This window comes from Sparus aurata, chromosome 20 (assembly GCF_900880675.1).
Source record: "Sparus aurata chromosome 20, fSpaAur1.1, whole genome shotgun sequence".
NCBI classification, from domain to species: domain Eukaryota; kingdom Metazoa; phylum Chordata; class Actinopteri; order Spariformes; family Sparidae; genus Sparus; species Sparus aurata.
The window spans coordinates 13,853,094-13,873,280 of record NC_044206.1 but is presented as its reverse complement, the minus strand read 5'-3'; the positions used below and the strand labels follow the sequence as shown (position 1 = coordinate 13,873,280).

Here is a 20,187-nt window from a genome sequence, read left to right as displayed (position 1 = left end):
CATCCTGTCAGGCTGGGCAGATGCACAGGGTCGCACATGCTGAGAGGACAGCGCTGTCCTGTGTGAGGATACTGAGAAGAAGATTACCAAACAGAGGGAAGCCAGAAGGGCTTTTTGCCTGCGCTGCACGGGTCAGCCGCCAAGTCTCTGCTTCACAGGTCGTGTATGATGCTCTTGTCTGAAGACAAGAAATCACCAGAAGAAGGTAAGCACAGGTGGCACTTCTTTTTCCTAATTCTTTTATAATTAACAAAAAAAATGGTTTATGAGCTTTAGAGAAAATTGTATGAATTACATGAAAATGCATTTGACAGATTGTTGATCAGTTGAAATGATTGAAGACGAGATTCTTGATGTTTTTGTCTCATTTGATCTAATGTAGCTTGAATGTTTGTAGTTTTAGCGGTGTAACACACACATGCACACACGCACAGTTAAATCAAAGGACAGGGCGTTCAATCCCTCTGAGGGAACGCAGACTACACAGTCTGTCCTAATCCCGATTTTTTTTGATTCAGACCAGCTCTGTTTCATGTGCAGAAAGTATTAATTTGTTCAGTTCTTTTCCCATTGGCACATCACACTCTGTTTCACCTCTTGCAGACATGAGTTTGGGGGCAGCGTGCATTTTCTTGCGAGGAGGGAAAAATATTGTGAGTACAACAGCAATGCTTTTTTTTTTTTTTTATACTTTTGGTGGGTTTGTGTTGATGTTTGGAAACTGGTCTGGAGAGGTTTATGGGATTATAATCCAGGAAAACAACAGGATAAAATGAGAGGAGATACACTCAGAGAGGGAGAGATGGATCCTGAGCCTCCTCTTTACTGTGATTTTATATATTTATATATATATATATATATATATATATATATATATATATATATATATATATATATATATATATATATATATACACATATATTATAGAAATATCCTGTATTAAAACGTATAGATAAATGTAGTGAATGAGCTCTCTATGCATGCTTAACAGCTGCTTCATTTTACTTTGTACTCTGTATCTCTTCACAGAGCACACATGAAGTCCAAATTAAAGTGGACCTAACCAACTGTTTTTCTCTTTTTGCAGACAAGACAGCTAGCTGATGATGAGATTGATGGTGAGTTATTTTCTCACCACCTGCTTTTTTTTTGTTATCAGTAAATGCAAATTAAACTATTTTAACACACACAACCACTGCAGAACTTTTTACGCTGCACTCGCCGGCTGACTTAATGTTTTGTTGCACATTTCTCTGCAGAGCTGCGCGATGCTTTCAATGAGTTTGACAAAGACAAGGACGGGCTGATCAGCTGTAAGGACCTGGGGAATCTGATGAGGACCATGGGCTACATGCCCACAGAGATGGAGCTGATCGAGCTGAGCCAGAACATCAACATGAACCGTGAGTGGAGACAAAAATACATTGTTTGTTAAAATCAATGAAACACTTTTGTATTTACAAAGAGTGATGGATGCTTCTTAATTTCCTCATCAATTCTTCTCATTTTCTCTCCAGTTGGTGGAAGGGTCGACTTTGAGGATTTCGTAGAGCTCATGACCCCGAAGCTTCTGGCAGAAACAGCTGGGATGATCGGCATGAAGGAGCTTAAAGACGCCTTTAAAGAGGTGAGAACTTCCTTAAACTCTTCAGGCTGTCGGATCTTTTTCTACTCCCCTGTCCCAACGATAATCCCTCCTTTTTTAACATCTTCTTCCATTGTTTCTCTGGTTAGTTCGACGTGGACGGAGATGGAGAGATCACAACGGAAGAGCTGCGGTCAGCCATGACCAAGCTGATGGGAGAGCACATGAACCGAAGAGAGATCGATGCCATAGTTAAAGAAGCAGACGACAACGGAGACGGAACGGTAGACTTTGAAGGTGCGAGCCGTCTTTCAGCCGCAGTGAAATAAACATCAATATGCATTTCAAGATTTTCGTTTCAAGAGTTTATGAACTTGTATAACATTTAACGTGTTGCTATGATCCGCCACAGTGATTTTATTGATGATGAATGAGCAGTAAAACGAACCAAACTCTTCCTCTCCTCTGCAGAGTTCGTCAGAATGATGTCGGGTCAGTGACAGCCGTGAAGCCATCAATCAAGCACCTCTACAGACACGCATGGATACTGACGCTGTCTTCCTGTGATTCTTTTTAACTGATTGTACATATAAGAACAACCAAGACTAATGATATTAACATTCATATTGCAGTGCTGAGAAAAGTCAGGTCGCTCTCAGAGAGAACTTAACAGCTATGCAAAGATTGACAATCATGAGACCTTTTTAAAGTGTAACATTATGGCACAAAGTGTGTAAACAAATGGATGTATTGTTGGTTTTTGTTTGATGATATTTGTTTATTGTGAATACAGGAAGTCATTTTGGATTGTTTTGTTGAATTGGATTTTTTGAAATGCATGTATCGCTGACCGAATGTATTTATTCTTTGTTTAATTACTCTGACTATCTTTTTATCGCATTAATCTCTTGTCATAATCAAAATTTACTAACAGTTGATTTACTACTGTGTAGTGTTGTCACCACAATGGAATTTCTAACTTTGATACCATACCAAAAACATATCGATACCATGTTTGATATCATGAAATTGAGAATTTAATGAAAAGATAAATACAACAAGGCTTATGTAATATGTGTTGAGCACAACAGCATCTAAGTTTATTTTCTTTTGACTTTAGTCAGAAGAGCTGGAGGAGGGAAGCCTATGTGTGAACTCATAGGTGTCATTTAGGATGCTCGGGACAGTTTCTAATGGGCAGTTTTGTCCGCACCACTTTTAAAAAAGCATAATTTGTCGAAAATGTTCTGAAAAAAGATTGGAGGGAACTGGCTGCTGCTGATTCTGGTACGAAATTATGCCAAAAAAGAAACGCCACTGGATAAAAGTGGTGTGATGTGATGTGATCAGTGAACTGTGCACTGTAGAATCAACATACATGATATTATGTATCCGTACAGTAATTCTCTTCTCTGACCACATGCGATCTCCCCGTTACATTGCCTTAAATTTGATATGTTAAAGATTGTTAATCTGAGTTTTTATGTCCCCACCACTTTTCAACACAAAGTGACGCCCTTGTGTGTTATGCAGCAGTGAATGTCACCTTGCTACTGGTACATGTGTATCTATATTCTGCTGAAAATTAGTATTCAGAATTGATATGTATCGTTATTTAAATATTTCTTTTTTGACAACACTACTACTATGTAAAGTATATGTATATGAACATCTTGTAGCCTAGGCTTGTTGTAATGTGGAACTGCTTATCCAGCAAGATACAAAATAAAACATCTAAGTAAAAGTACAATTTGCACACGAGTATTGATTTGAATCAATGCAATGTGATTCCCGTCTGCATGTGAGGTGTATCCCGTATCTGGTGAAAACCTAAAGCTGCTTCAAAATTTGGCAAATTCTTCACAAGCTAATGACACTTTAGTTTGCAAGATGCACGCAGTTTGGTTGAAAATAACCAAGACATTAAAATTAAAATTAAAATGATCAGCAGATGGCAAGGGAATAATGTGACGTCTGTGTATTGTGGTGCAATGTTAAGCATGCTAACTGGTTAGCCCGGGCACATCAGGTATCATACTTCCTGGGCGAGCACTTCCCTAGGGCTCCTAGCCTTCCACTACAGCTAACTCAGCTACCTAGCTAACAGAAGCAAGAGTTGGCAGCAGTTAGCGGTTACTCTGTAGATATATTGCCCTCTATTCCATTTGAGTATGAATTCATTATATGGCCAGGTTTCACTTATTGCGTCTTAAACGACAAACGTATGAAGGAAAATCTGTGATGTCACTTTGTAATATAATCATAATCTTTGCCTGACATTCTCGTCACGACTGTCATTACAAATCAACTTGCATAATAACACATAACATGTGCTTGTATAATACATCTATGCAGTGATCTGTATGTATTTCATGTGCCAGAGAAGGGATTTGGAAACCAGAAGCATCAGTGATGCCGCTGTGCTGTGGGCAGAAATGTTGAGGATGAGTAACTTCTCTGCCCTGGCTTTGGATAAAGAGACCATAAATGGACAGGCTTCTCATGTGATAAACATCATCCCAAAATTGTGACATCATGACATTATGCATAACAGATTTCTAGGTATTAAGTGTGAAAAAAAGAGAAAAAGATGTACATTTCCCAGAAATGTATCCCTTTAGAGAGTTACTCTGAGTACAAAGTGTTGATATTTGTGGACACTTTTGCGAGGGCAATCCGAGGATGGAGACGAGGACACGATGTCTGTCTATCTGTGCACATCAGCCAGACAGATGTTACTGAATGACAAATCGGACAGAACTTAAAATGGACGGACAGATGGGGCAAGAGGGCTTATAGTACCAATTGACAAAAGTGAAGCTGTTCCCTCCCTGAAAACACGGACCTAATAACTAAACGCACATCTGTCGGTGGCGCTCCACAGATTAGACAAGGTGGGTATAGCTGTGCCAATGTGTTTAATGAAGAAGTGCTTTCTTGCGTTGTTTAAAATTGCTCTTGTGTGTGTGTGTGTGTGTGTGTGTGTGTGTGTGTGTGTGTGTGGCCAGTTAGAGTGAAACAGAAAGAGTAATTTAGGAGGGATTAACATTGTGTCATTGCTTTTGAAATGTGTAGTGTGTGTGAGAAGAGGGGGTACCATGTGGTCTTGAGGGGTGTAGTGAAAGAGGCTGTTGAGTCCAAAGAAAGAATCAGATGATGTAATGCCCGCTGCCCGGCCTTTGCCCTGATCCTTCCCTGATCCCTCTAACATCCAGCATCGACCTTTATTGCATTAATCCACAATAATCTCTCTCTCTCTCTCTCTCTCTCTCTCTCTCTCTCCATCTTGGTCTCTCTCTGACTCGGTTCAGAGGTAGCCCCTCTGCACAGCAGCCTGCTGCCGTGCCCTTAATGAGAACTGCGGATCTCCCGGCATTGATATCTGTCTGATTTGTTTTTGTGTGTGTGCGGATTTCATTTATCTATTTATTCCAAAAGACCTCATGATCTTTCTGAGAAATGGCGGATGGGACCGGGGGTATCTACTGCCGGGCCACCTGCCCTGTGAGGGCTAATACAGCTTATCAAAGTCATCCAGTCTTCCCCTGTTTACATTAATCTGCGAATTTGTTTTGTGACATCACGGCGTTACGCAATGCCTGCAGCTATAGTGTACTTAACATGTTATTCACTATTTGAGCTGAACGCAAAGTTGTTCTGTGGGACGCCCGAGTGCAGTTTTGACAGGACACATTTGTTGTGCGGATGAGGAAACTTTTATGATGATCTGATTACAATTAAAAGCTCAGTAAATCGCTTCAGATGCATCTGATTAAATTTACTACTTCTAGTTCAGTTTGCAAAACAAATTTTAGTAATATACTGTTAGTGTTTGTTCGAATCAGCCACTCTGAGAACAAAACTATATCAGTATGTTCCTGCAAAAACCTGACATCTCTCTGCGTTTGTAGCCTACTGACCAGAATCTGAATCCAGTGTCATGATCATGTCTGAGAGGAGCCTGGTCCCCCAGAGTCAGGGGTCAAAGGGTTTAATCTACCTTTAGGTTGTTTCAATGATTTATTCAAAAACAATATCAAAACAAACTGGAAACAGTTTTTTTTTCACTTATCTAATTGTGAAACAGTTCAGTTATAGTTTTGCATATAAATATAAAGGACCATTGTCTCTCAGAAGGTCCCATATCACTGAGTGGGTGTGATGAATCAATTTGTTTTAAAGGGCTGCCAGTACTTTTAATTTTTACCAGTGTGTAATAGCCTATCTGTGAAGAATCTTTAAATGTTTTTAATGCAGTTTTCCAACCTGCAAAGAAATACAGTCTTACTCAGCATTTGGCACATTAAAATGTTAACAAATATTGGACAAAGGATACTGGTTGGGTGACATGTGTAGTTTATTTATTTGACATGGAGAGTAATACTGGCTCTGCAACACACAGCTTTGCACTATAACCAGATTCACTGCACTTTAAGTAATCATAGAGAGATGTTTATTTATAACACCTGTCCATGGGAGGCTTTTTAAATAATATGCAGTTCTGTTATATTAATGATCCTTATATTTTTTTCTTCTATATCAATTTACAACGCTGGTGTTGTTAAATGACAATTAAATGAACCTTTAACCTTTATTAAATTAACCTTTATATAAACATACGTGCATGAAGTGTGTTTCAAATGTGTAGCCATGTTTTGATTATAGGCATAGCCTGATTATGTGGATTAATTGTTTCGTTTCAAAGTAAATATTCAGTTTAACGTAATGTATCCACGATAAGGTGACATATAACTAGAAAAAAAACTATTTAACCAGCGTAACAGCCTGTGGTAATTCATTAAAACCTCATTCTTCAACAGTTTTTGAACAAAATATGCTCATTATGATATTCACTGACGTTTCAGCCGACCAACCAAAACCGCCCCACGGAGAAACGGAAGCCGGAAAGGGTCAATAAGTATGTTCTCGAGATAACGCAGCCTCTTTGTCAGCTCAGGAGAAATGTGTCCAGCAGCAGAGCGCTAGTAGACTTCTGAAGTAAAAAGGCAAGCCGAAGTATGAAATACTCACTCATGCACACATCGACATGTTTATGCTGTATTTTCAAAAAGCGCGGTGGCGATTAAGCGTGTAATAGCAGCTAATGTTAGCCGGCTAGCTCTGCTGTTAGCTGCACGCTTCCCTGCAGTCAGTGACATGTCACTGCTCATAACTGGAGGTCCTGTCGTGTCCACGATTAAGGTTTGAAACAGAGGGGGAGCACTTTACTCATGTAAAACAAGAATTTGATACACACGAGGCTCTATTAGCTAGATATTTGGCTAGCAGTAGACACAAAGTTCAGGTTGTTTACATTTGTTGCTAACTGCTCAGACTGGTGATTCAGTTTGGTGCAAGTCTTTGAGGTTCTTCCTGGTGTTGTCAAGAGTTTTTTTTAGACTGGGTGGCAGGTTAGAACCACTGAACAAAACTGAACCAGCTGAAAGCAACCAGTATATTTTTCAGCAGTTGGTTTCAGATGTTCGTGTTGCCTGAGTAGTGATCAATAACTTTTTGAATGGATTAGTTTGCATCTTTAAGGGGGCATCCTATTCCACCTTTTCAAAACCTGACACCTGCATTACCCAGAATGCAATTTAGCCACTTGGTTACATCACTGGGAGCAATTTAGGTGAAGATAAGGGTTGGACTTTACATTACATCATTCTGTTCACACAGGTCTCCACTGATGTTGGCTGGATGTAGAAACCTTTTCTCGCCCACCTTTAGAAGACTTTGTACCAGGGGGAACTTGACCTCTCAGGCTGCTCTCTACACCACTAACATATCCACCTCATCATATCATCCTCCACCAACTCACAGTCACAGCTTCTTGAAAAGCCAACACGCCTTACTCCCTATAAACTCATCCCTCCACTTCTCTTCCACCCGCTGCCTCTGTCATATTCACAGTCCAGGCCTGATGGAGCTGAAAGAAGTTCTACAGGTAATGGAGCAGCTTGCTCCTCTGTCTCTGGCTGAGTCGTGGGACAATGTCGGCCTGCTGGTGGAGCCCAGCAAATCTCGGCCCATTAAAACCATCCTGCTAACCAACGACCTTACAGACGCCGTCATGGAGGAAGCAGAGGCCATGAGCTGCGACTTCATTATCTCGTATCACCCTCCACTGTTTCGGCCAATCAAGCGTCTGGTTCAGAAGGACTGGAAGCAGCGATTGGCGATCCGGGCACTGGAGGCCGGGATAGCGATCTTCTCCCCTCACACGTCGTGGGATAGTGTAAAAGGAGGAGTGAACGACTGGCTGGTCGGGGGACTTGGTAAGAGGTCATTCTGAATGGAAAATGTGCCACACACACCTACACACACTCATCATGCATATTTAATGAAGGTACAGGATAAAATGTTGTGGACATGACACTGTGACCCACTGGTCAACTATTCTGACCAAGTGTCCTCCATCTTGTCCCCTGAGTTTCCTTTTCCATCTCTGGTGTCTTCCTCTGTTTTTTAGGCAGCGGTCAGGTGTCCGTGCTGAGTCAGGCTCTCGGTGGCCCCTCCCACAGTCACAAACTGGAATTCATGGTCAAGAACACAGAGGAGCTAAACGCTGTTATGGAGGAACTGAGGGCTTGTGACAGTGGGACAACAATACAACATTCAGTCAACAGGTCCTTTGCATGTTTGCCTACACCAATATGTGTGCCAAGGATGTGTGTATGGATATGCACTTAAAACTGGGCTCTGATTTTACAAATGAGTCATAAGTACAGAAAAATTTGGAATTGATACTGTAAATTGCCTCAGCCTGAAGCTGCGAAAAGTGCTGCAATAACTATCTTGACTTCAATTAAAAGGCATATGTTATATATGTTATATGTATAACCTGAGCTCTGTATACATGATAGAACTTCTTTACTGTAATTTCCTGAATTTCAGTAGAGCCTAAAATCAGCTTGCAGGCACCTAAACCTTCAGAGTTAATCCACAGTTACCTTTTAATCTCAAAGTTATGGAAAGTGTTTGTGCAACATTTTAAGAGTTATTTCAAATGAAGAAACAGCTACTGCTACTGCCATTACAGTATCCAGATTTGCTTTATTGTACTGGCCACTTAGCCTGTGAATGCAATGCATTTTGGGAGTAACATTTCACACCCTTGGTGTCAGAGCTCTCACAAAGTGCCTGAGGCCAGACACAGGCCCTGTGTCATGTATCCCCTGTGTCATTATCCGAAGCTGGTAACTTAACTTTGCTCTCTGTCTGGTTGATTTCCTTTTTTCAGCAAGTGTAAAGGCAACTTACTCAAAAGAACAGAAACTAGACATTCATTTAAATTAGAGCGTGGTCATTGCTGACGTAAGGTCCACAGAATTTGCAGGTTTAACCACAAGTCGCCACTAATTTGCGCTGGTGAAAAACAGTGTATTTGCCCTCATAACAGACCGGACAGCAGTGGGATCCATGTCAGCGTGACCTGCAGTGACTCAGCACTGACCCCCAGTGTCCAGACCCTGTTACGACACAACGCTCCCAGCCTGTCCCTCAACATCCTGAAGTTAGAAAAGGTACAGCACTAACAGCACAGTGAAGAAATTCAGCAAATGCCATGTTTTTTTTTCTATTTTTAAGAAACAGTACAGTTATCAATCACTGGAAACTGAAACTTTTTTGCTGACTTGCCATCTTTTGTGCCCTGCAGCCCCCTCTTCCGGGCTATGGCCAAGGTCGACTTAGTGTTTTGGACCAGCCTGTAACCGTGGCCACGGCCATCCAGAAAATGAAGTCCCACTTGGGTTTGAGTCACCTCCGTTTGGCTCTAGGACAGGGGAAAACGCTTGGTAATGAACTTTTATACAAACAGCAGGCTGTTGTACTATAAACAGAACAACAAAGTGGAGGATATGAATGATTACCAATTAGCCCAGCAGACGTCCTGATGGTCTGCAATTTTTATACCGGACAACAAATCGGCTGGGTTCACAAATATGCACAAATTGAATCGGACAGGGAGAATTATTGAATAATTGGCAAATTCATCTGTCGTAGACTTTTGTTGAAAAAAAAACCCTACAGATTTTTGGGTCAAAAAAGGTGAAAGGTGACATCTAGGGATAAAACCACTATATTGACAATACATGCTATGACAAAATGCGTTCACCTAAAGATTAAATACAACAATTAACACAAAGACGGACCATATTTCAGGCTCACCTGACCAAAACAAATAGTTGTTTTTTTTTTAAAATGTGGTCAAAATTTAAACCCCCCTAGTCTTCAGCCTGAACATGAAGGAAAATAACAAGTACGGCCAGAGATGTCAGCCAGGACTTTGGATTCTTTGGGGGTTAATAGTTCACACGTGAGGCAATCAAAGTCTCAAACGGCCCCTGTGCCACTAAAATGAAGCAAATTCACATCACGCATTGATATCAAACTTTCATGTTTGCTTAGTGGTCCAGAGATGTAAATGTCAGTTTGTCTTTGTTCTGATATTTCCCAGAGTCCCCTGTGTGTACTGTCGCTGTGTGTGCTGGGTCTGGGGCCTCGGTACTGAATGGAGTCAAGGCAGACCTCTACATCACAGGTAGACATTTTGAACGAAACCCCAGTTTAGATTCATTCAAAATCTCAGAAAAGATCAGTTTCTTGGTATCATAGTATTCAACAATTATTGTTATCATTAGTTTAGATGATTGAAGGAAAACATTATTTTTTGGTTGAACAAATGTTAAGATGTCCCAACAGACATGAAACACCAACATGGTAGAGGTAAACAACGTACTGCCAATGTATTTGCTCGACATCGCTATGCCTGCAGATGTAATTTTTACATCGATTCTGCTGTTCAGGTGAGATGTCCCACCATGAAGTACTGGACGCCTCAGCGAAGGGAACCAGCGTCATCCTCAGTGACCATAGCAACAGTGAGCGGGGCTTTCTGGCCGTGTTCAGGGAGAAGCTGGCTGTGCGTCTCCCTCACAGCGTCACAGTTGTGGTGTCGAAGGCAGACAGAGACCCTCTGGAGGTGGTTTGACCCACTTTGAGCAACAGTTGCGCAAGTCAGTCTTGTTGCATAAAGCTGTTGACTGCACAAATGCGATGTCTGCTTTAAATTGAATTGTGTTACATGATTGCTTAAAAAAAACTGTTTTCCAAACCGCCCCATGACCGTAAACCAGTTGCGCGGTGCATCTGTGCAACATGCAATGAAGAATAGGGCGTCCTCAGTTCATGTTGTGCTATTTATCATGTTTTTCCTGCCGTCGCTTAATAAAAATTGAATCTGGTTGATCAAAAAAATGGACTGTGGGCGTGCTGGATAAAAAAAAGATAACCTCAATTTCACCGCGGGAGCCAAAGATAAAAGCATGTAATCTGCGTGTGTCGTTTTGCATGCAGAGGATTTATTTATGGACAACACAAAGCGTGATTTAATCCTAATAACCAGTGACCTTGAGTGCCCCCTGTGCTGGTATGGAGAGGGACTTTCAGCATCCACAAATAAATCACGAATTTCAATCAGATTGAAAGGTTGTTCATCATAAACATGCTACTGATTTGCACAGAGTGTTCAGACAATAGGAGCATCAACACTGAGCCAGAAATGAAAATCTAAAGGACAGTTTATGATATGTTATACCTGACCTTTAGACCTCAGTAAGCAAACGAAGGTGGAAATCAAACCACTTAGCACATCCACGTCAAAGAGCAGGCCTATGCTAATACTTAATGCACTGCAAACAGCACGCACCACCTTCCCCCCTGCTTCTGTAATGGCAAGAAAACAACACCAGTAACAATCCCCATCAGCGGCCATTACAGAGTCTGGTGGCTGCAGCACCTGTCAGTTCGTAAAAACATTAAGAGACGTCACGCACACCTCGCCGCCCCCATCAAGGTAATGACTTTACTCTCAGCATGGCGTTCACACCTCCGCTTCCTCTCGGCCCCTCGCTCGCTTTTATCCCCACTGACAAACACACGTATACATGCGCGCACAAATGGAGAAGGTAAACAACAACTAGAACAACATTTAGACTTCACTCCTGTAATGTGACCCCAGCTGTTGCTCTTATAGTGGCAGAAATGTCTGAGCAGGTAGATTTGATTTTTAGAGAAGTATTTAGTCTTCACATAAAATCTCCCAGACAAAAGCCTCACAGTTTATCCTGTTGTCCACTTAAGTTGAAAAGGCCTAACTCATGATGTAACAGTAATCCTCTGATAAAGAGCCCCCATGGTCTGTTGACCTGTCCTCCTAAAAGCATCAGAGCTTCTTGCATGTTTAACTCTTTTGTGAGGATTTGTTTTGACCATTGAATTCAAGATTAAGCAACGACAATCAGAACGTGGAACTTTTTGACGGCGGCCAGTAAAATAACTGCCTATAAATAATAAAACTGAAGGAATGGTGCTTTTTGCAGTCGATTACTTTGAGCTGAGGAAATCTGAAACCATATTACAGCTGGCTGTCATACTGACCTCTTCTTTCCTCTCTGCCTTTTAACATTTTGCACAGCTTAGACACATATATCCTCAAATGTAATGCTGTCATGTAACCCGTGATGTAATGTTATTAAGAACGCTGAGTCGAGTACAATTTTGAGGTACTTTAAATTGAGTATTTCTAGTTTCTGATCTTCTGATCACAACATTTATTTGATGAATTAGGTTACTAGTTACTTTGGAGCATGCTGCATCAGAGCCAAAGTGCTGTACTTTTTGAGTTAGTTTATGTTATTGGCCATCGGTTAAAAAATAAAAGTGGATTGATCGATTCCAGTAATCAAAAAAATATCTGATTCAGTAATCGATTCGGCGGGTAATCAGTTGATCCATAGTATGAAGTGTATACACACGTACATGTCAATATACAGTACGTAAAATGTACTTTTACTTGTACTTTTCATACTTCGATACATTTAATATCAGTTATTTTTTACTTAAGTTATATTTTGATATTATGTCTGTACTTTAACTCTGGTATGACCTTTGGGTACTTTTATAACACAGATGTAACTAAGTACATCAACAGTGACGTATTTCACTGAAGTAAAAGTTTTTTTCCATTGATGGGAATGTGCTGCTGTGCTACATGATATTTCAGTGGGACAAAACATTTCTATTTTACTCTTTCACATAAAAAACATATAAAGAGTGACCATAGATTGGTAGATAGATAGAATATGATAGATTGCTGTAGGTTAAACTACCAAAGAAAGTATATCAGATGTTTATAAATAGCTCCCTCTGAAAATGCTGCTGAAATCTTATCAGTGGTTCAGTAATAATAATCCACCAACATATAAATATCGTAACGACAGGAGAGAATCGACTTAATGACGAGAGCGCCCACATTTACTTGAAGCAGGTTTTACTAATACTTCTGCACTTTTGCTTGAGTAACATTTTCCACTGCTCTTTGCAATGGAGTTTTCATTTCATTTGAGAAGTAACTCAGTATCCACCACAACTCTTACTAACCAGCAGACTGTCTGGAACTACCAACAGAGGTTAGTGTGTGTGGTCTACGCTGTCTGTTTCATTGTCCTCCATCCTGTCTGTTCACCAAGCCTCCTTCACAAAACAGCAGAATTTTACAGAATCAAGTCAACAGTGTTAAAGAGCGTTGAATATTATAGGAAAAGTTTCCCCCGAATCAACTGCAAGGGCTCATTCCTGATTTCAAACTTCTCATACAACCTTCTAGACACTCATGTTTGCCTTTGCGGCCAAATTGCAGCTGTGGGCCAAACTCTCTTCCTCTTCCACCTTCATTCATTCGAGGCACGACTCCCTGCTGAGGGAGCCTAATAAGCAGAGCGGTGAGAGGAAGAAACATGTCATCAAGTCGTCAAACAGCCACAGGGGAGCTGCCAGTAAAATACAATTGTGTGTGTGTGTGTGTGGGTGTAGAAGCCAAATTTGAGTAGCGTTTCACAGAATTATTGAATGAATCACAGAAAAATATGATTAAAATTGGCAGTATACATTTTGTACCTCTGAATAAACGCTACACAAGACTACAAGTGAGGATAAATATGTATAATGGATTCATCTTTTGGAAGAAATATTCAGATGCAAAACAAAATGTTTAAACACTGTAGAAGTGTCGATGTATCGCAACAAAATGTACTTTATATATATATTTTTGTATATGTTTATATATATATTTTTTTTTTATTGAGTATACTTTACTTGTTGATGCATTAATGTGTAAACAGAATTATAATTTTGGAGGTGGAGCAAATGAACTACTTTATATCATATTTTGGTAGTTTAACTTGTAGCAAAACTATTTATATAGCAGATTTTTTCTAGTATCTAGTTACTGCAAATAAAACACAATGTTTTTGCCTTTTTGAAATGTAGTGAAAAAGAATTTCAAAAGCACCAAATAGTAAAACATAAATAACTCAAAGCAGTACTTCTACCTCTACTGACATGAAATAACAAAGCACATAACTTTTCCCACTCTAAAGTAAACCCAAGATGTTTCAAATCACCTTTGATATGAGTGTTTGTGTTTATCAAGCAGGAGCAGAAGGGGAGAAGAGTGTCGCGAGGCAGGGAGGCAAAAAGAAAAGGCCATTTGGCCTCGTGTGAAGATCCACACACCTATTTAACAGAGCGATTCACCACCGTGGGCATTTGTAGCAAACCACGGCAGAGGGAAAAGAACAGGAACAGAAAGCAAGGAAGAGCAAAACATTTTAAGAAGAGATCTGCTGCTCAACAGAAGATTGATATCACAGAGGAGACAGCGAGAGCTGAAGAGTGAAATGTTACTTTGCAGCAGGTGAAGAGGACGAATTAAGAGACAAACACACACAGACACACACAAGAAAATGCTGAGCGTGGAAATGTACCCCAGTCTGACTCTGGGACCGCAGAGGATCGGAGACTGCTTCTACAGAGGTGAGTGTGCATTCATGCATTAGAGTGTGAGAGAGAGATGGAACTAGATATGATACCCATGAAGAAATGTGTTTAAATGCTTTTAAAACAGTTTGCTTTTAATATCTTGACTGTTTGTCTAAGATTAAAAAGTGGGTCTTCATTAGGTACAGAGGCGTCAGGCTAACTTAGGTGTGTTCGTGAATAAATGGTCAAGAGCAGGGGTGCCCAAACTTTTTCCCTTGGATTGCTAAAATTTCGCAATTTAATGGTGACCCATTAGAGATATTATCTGATCTATATTAGAAATAATGATCTAATTATACACACATATACATATATATATATACATATATATATATATATATATATATATATATATATATATATATATATTATATATATATATATATATATATAGATACATGTATGTATATATATATATATATATATATGTATGTGTGTATATATATATATATATATAAATGTATGGTATATTATATATATATAGATATATATATATATATATATATATATATATATATTGTCTATATATATATATATATATATATATATATATATATATATATATATGTATATATATATATATGTATATATATATATGTATATATATATATATATATATGTATGTATATATATATATAATTAGTATAATTATTTACAATAAAGGATCATTTATATTATTATAACATTATAAATTTAGTCTTTTCTTTCTTTTTTTGCAAGAAACTTGTGACAGGCCCACTTTGGTCCACGGGCCCCACTTTGGGCAGTCCTGGTCAAAAGCTTCCTATTGGTCAGTCTATTACCACAGGAGTAGTGCACATTTTAAGATCAACTCAAAACATTAAATATTGATAATTTATCTTGAATATGAAGGAGAAAAAGTATGAAAACATGCATAAATATCATAGCAGCAGTATATATGCAAGAAAAAGCACCAACTGGATACAAATATGAATGTGTCATCAGAATGAAACTGGTTAAATGAGGTACATTTGAGAAAAACAGGTCATTTCAATCCCCCCAAATAAAACAAGGGAGGGTTGATAATCCAGAGCAAATTATCAGAATACTAACAAAAGAAGAAATCCTCTCTGGCAGAGGAAATACAGAAAACGCCGCTTATTTACTGAAGGGGGGCGTAGTTTGAAGGTGACCCATATAAATAGATGTAGTTCTCTTTGAGGAGATGTTTCTCAGTGTCACCTTTTCATCTGTGGGGGAGGACATGTTCTATTCCTAGATATCTTTAGGGCGGAAGAGGCCACAGGATATTTTGCCTAAAAAGAAATATGTCCATCTACAGGGCTTTTTACATTACCTGCGATGTTCTGCAGTATTTTAGCAAAGTTAAAGGGCATGATGTTTCCAGAGCAGCAGTACTTCAACGCTGTGCCTTCAAAGCTTTCCTTCATTTAGCATTGATGATACATTTAATACATTAAAAGCATTCAAATTTGTTTTTTGTCAACCAGACTTAAGAGAGATTGGATTCAGCTGTTTTCTGTTTTTTTGGCATGCAGGTGTATGTGTTTATATGAGGTTCCTACATTTAATTGTGGTTTTGTGTGTTCCCACAGACCGTCAGGGTCCGGCCCACATGCCGATGTACCCGCCTCCCACCTGTGACGTGGCGGCTAAGGCCCTGCCCCAGAGGCTGCTGGCCCCTCCCCCTGTCCCCAACGAGCCCGCCACCAAAACCCCGAAAGATGACGTGAGGATGGAGCTGGAGAACGCGTCTCTATGGAAACAGTTCAGCACGGTGGGGACGGAGATGATCATCACCAAGAAGGGCAGGTGAGACGAGACCTTTGACCCCACACTCTGTCTATAGCTTAACTTTTAATCTTCCATGTTAACCATGCGGTTCATTTCTTCTCTGCAACGTTTTCAAGCCTGTTTCTTACATCGTTTCTGCATTTTCCCACGATCCTCTCTTCATCTCTGCCCTCATCATTATCTTCTACCGGAAGCATGGCATGAAATGTGCCCACTAAAAATGTGAAAACGGCACATGAATGAATTCATGGGGTGAAATGAAAGTGAGCTCACTCTGGCCTCCTCTCCCTCCTTCTCCCAGGCGGATGTTCCCAGGGCTGAGGTTGAAAGTCTCGGGCCTGAACCCATCTCTCCGTTACATCCTCCTCCTGGACATCATCCCGGCAGACAACTCCCGCTACCGCTTCCAGGGCGGCGGCTGGCAGGCCGTTGGCGGTGCCGAGGCGAGGCTACCCGACCGAGTCTTCATCCACCCGGACTCACCGGCCACTGGGGCTCACTGGCAGAGCCGCACCATCTCGTTTCACTATGCCAAGCTCACCAACAACACACTGGACACACAGGGACATGTAAGCACAGCAGAAACATAGTACCAAGCGTTGACTGGCAGATTTTGTCTTCGTGGTGCATTTTGAGTCAATTTCCTTTCTGTTCTGCAGATAATCTTACACTCGCTGCATCGCTACCAGCCCAGAATTCATGTGATCGAAGCCAGAGATGTGCTGAGGTGGGGCGGAGGTCAACACTCTTTCGTTTTCCCTGAGACCCAGTTCATCACAGTCACCGCCTACCAGAACAGCAAGGTACCAAAATAATACACACACACATATATATGTATACTAAGAAAGAACACAAGCAGAAGAGAAGGTGGACCAACTGCAAGATTCTTTTTTGTTGTTGTTTTCAGATCACGGAGCTGAAGATCAACGCTAATCCCTTCGCAAAAGGCTTCAGAGAGGAAGGCATGAACAGTAAAAAGTAATTCACAGACAAACACACACATACAGATACATACAGTTTTAATCGTCGCAAACATATGGACAATCTAAACTCTTTTTTTTTTTTTTCCCCTGCAGACAAAGAGATGCAAGACAGAAGCGCAAAATGTCCACCTTGACAGAAACCTTGGATATTGGTGAGCAGGATTAACACACTTGCACCAATTTAAGTCATGAATTTGGACCTTATTTTGTCACTTCCTGTATCGCCTTTTCCTTAAATGTCTCCACTTTTTATTCTGTCCCTCTCAGTGAACTGTGATCCATGCGACTCTGCTGAGCTTCTGCCGCAGCCCATAACCACCACTACCACCACCGACACCACAGACCTGCAGGCCCTCGCTCTGGCCTCTCTGCCCCCGCTGCCCGATCCTACCTGTGGCTACAGACCAGAGGAGGCCTCCTATCATGACACGCTTGTCCCTGAGCAGCAACTCGACCTTGGCCAGGCGTTCATGGCATCCCAGATGTCTGATATCAGCATCTCGATGGCCAATGGGATGCAGAGCACACCAGGGAGTGAAGTGGCCAATAGTATGATTGAAAGGTAGGTGTGCATAAAGACAGGAATTTACTTTGTGTTTTTTTGGCAAGAAATTCAAACAACATATACAATATTGATGATGATTTCATCCTCAAAACTGCATAATGCACCTTTAAACACTTAATGACTATAATATTTGTATCACATACTGTGTATCTACATTTCAAAAATATAGTTTTTATAAAAATTGAAACTGTTCCGTTGAAATTAAAATGTTCATTTCTATTGAAAAATGGTCCTTAAAGGCGCAATGTGTTAAAAGTGACCACCTGTACACTTCACAACATATAGGGGGTGCTAACTTTAGCTGCCACGCTAGTTAGCTCAGCTAGCTGTACAGCTAGCAGTCCAGACTGGCAGTTGGGAGAACAAGAGGTGTGTTGTTCACACCAGGACAGGTCAGGGCTAACCAGTTAGCATGCCGAGTTCAGTAGGCTTTATATTCAACACAATATAAACGTCATAATGTCAGAGATATTATTTTTGCTTGAAATGATTAACTGATTAGCAAAATTGTTGACTAGTTAATAAAGCATTGTCTTTTTAACATTAAACTTTATGTATATACTTCTTTTTCTCCTCCACAGATCCGTCACTATTGGTGAACCAGCTTACACCTCCACCTTCCCCACCGCTCAGCCCGACTCCTCCTCTTTCCCCTCGGCTGCCCTTTCTCAGTCCTCCCCCTTCTCCTCCCTCCCTGTCCCCAACTCTTCGGATGCATCCAACCCTCAGCCTCCTATCGACTATCCCGCCATTCTCGCCTCCTCCCCCGCGCTCTCCTCCCCCTCCAGCACCACGCCGTCACTGCAGCAGACCTCCTTCACCTTCCCCACTCCGCCTCCCTCTAACTCATCCTCGCCACAGCCACTTCTGTCCTCCTCCCCCTCTGCCAACACCTATCACCCCATCCCGGAGATAATCAGCCCGCACACCCCTGCGGACGCCTCTTTTTCTGCCCCACCCTCCACCTGTCAGTCAGGTCTCCAGGGCCAGATATTGGCTCAGTCTCTGCTCGCCCAGCCTAGTGGAAATAACGCACCTGGTGATCAAAACTCAGCAGCATTTATCGATTCAAATATTCTCCTTGCTCCAGTTGCTGCTCACCAAAACCAACCAGCTCCCATCATGCATTGCTCCCTCCCCTCTCACGCTGCTCCAACATCTTTTGCCTTCGCCTCCGTCCCTCCACACATGCAAAATCTGTCTTTTCCAAATGTGCCGCCCAGCTCTGCCCACCCTGCCCTGCACCTCCCGAATCTGAGCCACCAAGCCCAGACTCCCACGCTCGCTGCTGCCTTCCCTCACTCCTCCTTCACTCACCCATCATCCTCCCTTCCTCACCCTCCTTTCCAGCCCTCCTCTTGCTTGGCCTCCTCCTTCCAGCAGTCTGCGTCCTCGTTGCCACCAACAGCCCACCCTCAAAATATGCCCAATCACTCCACTTCTTCCTCCACTTCGTCTTCATACCCTCCAGTGGAAATAGGTGCCATCCCTCAATTCAATCATAACGCCCCCTACCGCCCGGAGATGGTACTGCACCACCCGTCTCTCCTCCCCCAGCTGGATCCATCACTTCCCTCCAATCTTCCCACCTCCAACCCTCCCCAAACCCTCTACCCTGCTTTCCCATCCTACCCTCTCCGGCTTTGTCAGGACCCTCACCCGTCCCTCTCCCTCCCCTTCAGGCATCTGTACAGACAGCACCAGCATGGCCACGCCCACCCCCAGGGCTCCTACCTGGATATGAGCACAAGAGCTGTGTTTTAAAACGCAGGACCGTTATTCGTTGACGAATTATTTTGGCTTGATAGCGCTTTTAGGGGTTTTATCAATGTGTAGCATTAGTTCAAGTAAACCAATTGTACTTTGTGTGTTTGTGTTCCCAAGAAATTAGCTGATTTATGAAATTGAAGCGAATTTGTATATAGTTGTGGAAGATTTTTTTTTTTCAAATATCCATTCCAGTGTGAAAAATAAAAAAAAAGTCTTGCATTTTCAGGATTTTTGTCATTCATTTCGTTGCAACTGAAACAATGAACATGCTAAAAATGACTGTATAGAATATAATTGGGGCTCTTTGTTTTGCTAGCTAGATATTTGGATTGGAATTGGAAAGAAAAAGAATTATGGCCAAATGAAATGAAGGAAAAGAGATGACGGGGTGCTTGATGTAATACAGTGTGGTTTAAAAAAATATCTTCACACTTCAAAGACAAGAAGGCACTCTAGATAGAAGAAAATGTGCCATATGAGGAAAGAAAATATCAAAAATTCTTCATTGTAGTGACTTTTTAAATATTTCCTTCCTCGTTCGTAATATTTTTGAATATTTGTAGCACCTGGATAGGTGTCCTTTAACTTCTGAATGGCTATTTGAATATCCTAAAGTGTCCCC

At 41.2% G+C, this 20,187-nt stretch overlaps 3 protein-coding genes across 6 annotated transcripts; all 3 read left to right on the top strand.

The window, feature by feature from the left end:
* On the top strand, positions 1-3,336 carry cabp5a (calcium binding protein 5a). Its single transcript, XM_030399363.1, has 7 exons — positions 1-205; positions 604-653; positions 1,089-1,119; positions 1,261-1,404; positions 1,519-1,628; positions 1,736-1,883; positions 2,058-3,336. The coding sequence occupies exons 1-7, from the start codon at positions 166-168 to the stop codon at positions 2,084-2,086; spliced, it is 552 nt and encodes a 183-aa protein (XP_030255223.1). The 5' UTR covers positions 1-165; the 3' UTR covers positions 2,087-3,336.
* Positions 3,337-6,473: 3,137 nt separating this feature from the next.
* Positions 6,474-10,847, top strand: nif3l1 (NIF3 NGG1 interacting factor 3-like 1 (S. cerevisiae)). Of its 4 annotated transcripts, none has more exons than XM_030401075.1 (7): positions 6,474-6,602; positions 7,500-7,864; positions 8,059-8,215; positions 8,989-9,112; positions 9,247-9,385; positions 10,048-10,131; positions 10,397-10,847. In XM_030401075.1, the coding sequence occupies exons 2-7, from the start codon at positions 7,510-7,512 to the stop codon at positions 10,579-10,581; spliced, it is 1,044 nt and encodes a 347-aa protein (XP_030256935.1). In that variant the 5' UTR covers positions 6,474-6,602; positions 7,500-7,509; the 3' UTR covers positions 10,582-10,847. The 4 variants fall into 4 exon arrangements, with proteins under 4 accessions (XP_030256935.1, XP_030256934.1, XP_030256933.1 ...); XM_030401074.1 differs by having other exon boundaries at positions 6,478-6,592; positions 7,266-7,864; XM_030401073.1 differs by having other exon boundaries at positions 6,488-6,602; positions 7,266-7,864.
* A 1,221-nt stretch (positions 10,848-12,068) lies between these two features.
* tbx6 (T-box transcription factor 6) lies at positions 12,069-19,784 on the top strand. Its single transcript, XM_030401071.1, has 8 exons — positions 12,069-14,465; positions 16,049-16,265; positions 16,549-16,816; positions 16,907-17,050; positions 17,155-17,225; positions 17,324-17,382; positions 17,498-17,792; positions 18,377-19,784. The coding sequence occupies exons 1-8, from the start codon at positions 14,396-14,398 to the stop codon at positions 19,557-19,559; spliced, it is 2,307 nt and encodes a 768-aa protein (XP_030256931.1). The 5' UTR covers positions 12,069-14,395; the 3' UTR covers positions 19,560-19,784.
* Positions 19,785-20,187: the final 403 nt, after the last annotated feature.

Coding starts and splice junctions, on each gene's coding strand:
- cabp5a (XM_030399363.1), top strand. CDS start 166: ATGATGCTCTTGTCTGAAGACAAGAAATCACCAGAAGAAG. Junction 1,120..1,260: donor AGCTGATGATGAGATTGATG/GTGAGTTATTTT, acceptor ATTTCTCTGCAG/AGCTGCGCGATGCTTTCAAT. Junction 1,629..1,735: donor TTAAAGACGCCTTTAAAGAG/GTGAGAACTTCC, acceptor TTCTCTGGTTAG/TTCGACGTGGACGGAGATGG.
- nif3l1 (XM_030401074.1), top strand. CDS start 7,276: ATGTTGGCTGGATGTAGAAACCTTTTCTCGCCCACCTTTAGAAGACTT. Junction 9,386..10,047: donor AGGACAGGGGAAAACGCTTG/GTAATGAACTTT, acceptor GATATTTCCCAG/AGTCCCCTGTGTGTACTGTC. Junction 10,132..10,396: donor GGCAGACCTCTACATCACAG/GTAGACATTTTG, acceptor TCTGCTGTTCAG/GTGAGATGTCCCACCATGAA.
- tbx6 (XM_030401071.1), top strand. CDS start 14,396: ATGCTGAGCGTGGAAATGTACCCCAGTCTGACTCTGGGACCGCAGAGG. Junction 16,266..16,548: donor ATCATCACCAAGAAGGGCAG/GTGAGACGAGAC, acceptor TCCTTCTCCCAG/GCGGATGTTCCCAGGGCTGA. Junction 17,226..17,323: donor GAAGGCATGAACAGTAAAAA/GTAATTCACAGA, acceptor TTTCCCCTGCAG/ACAAAGAGATGCAAGACAGA.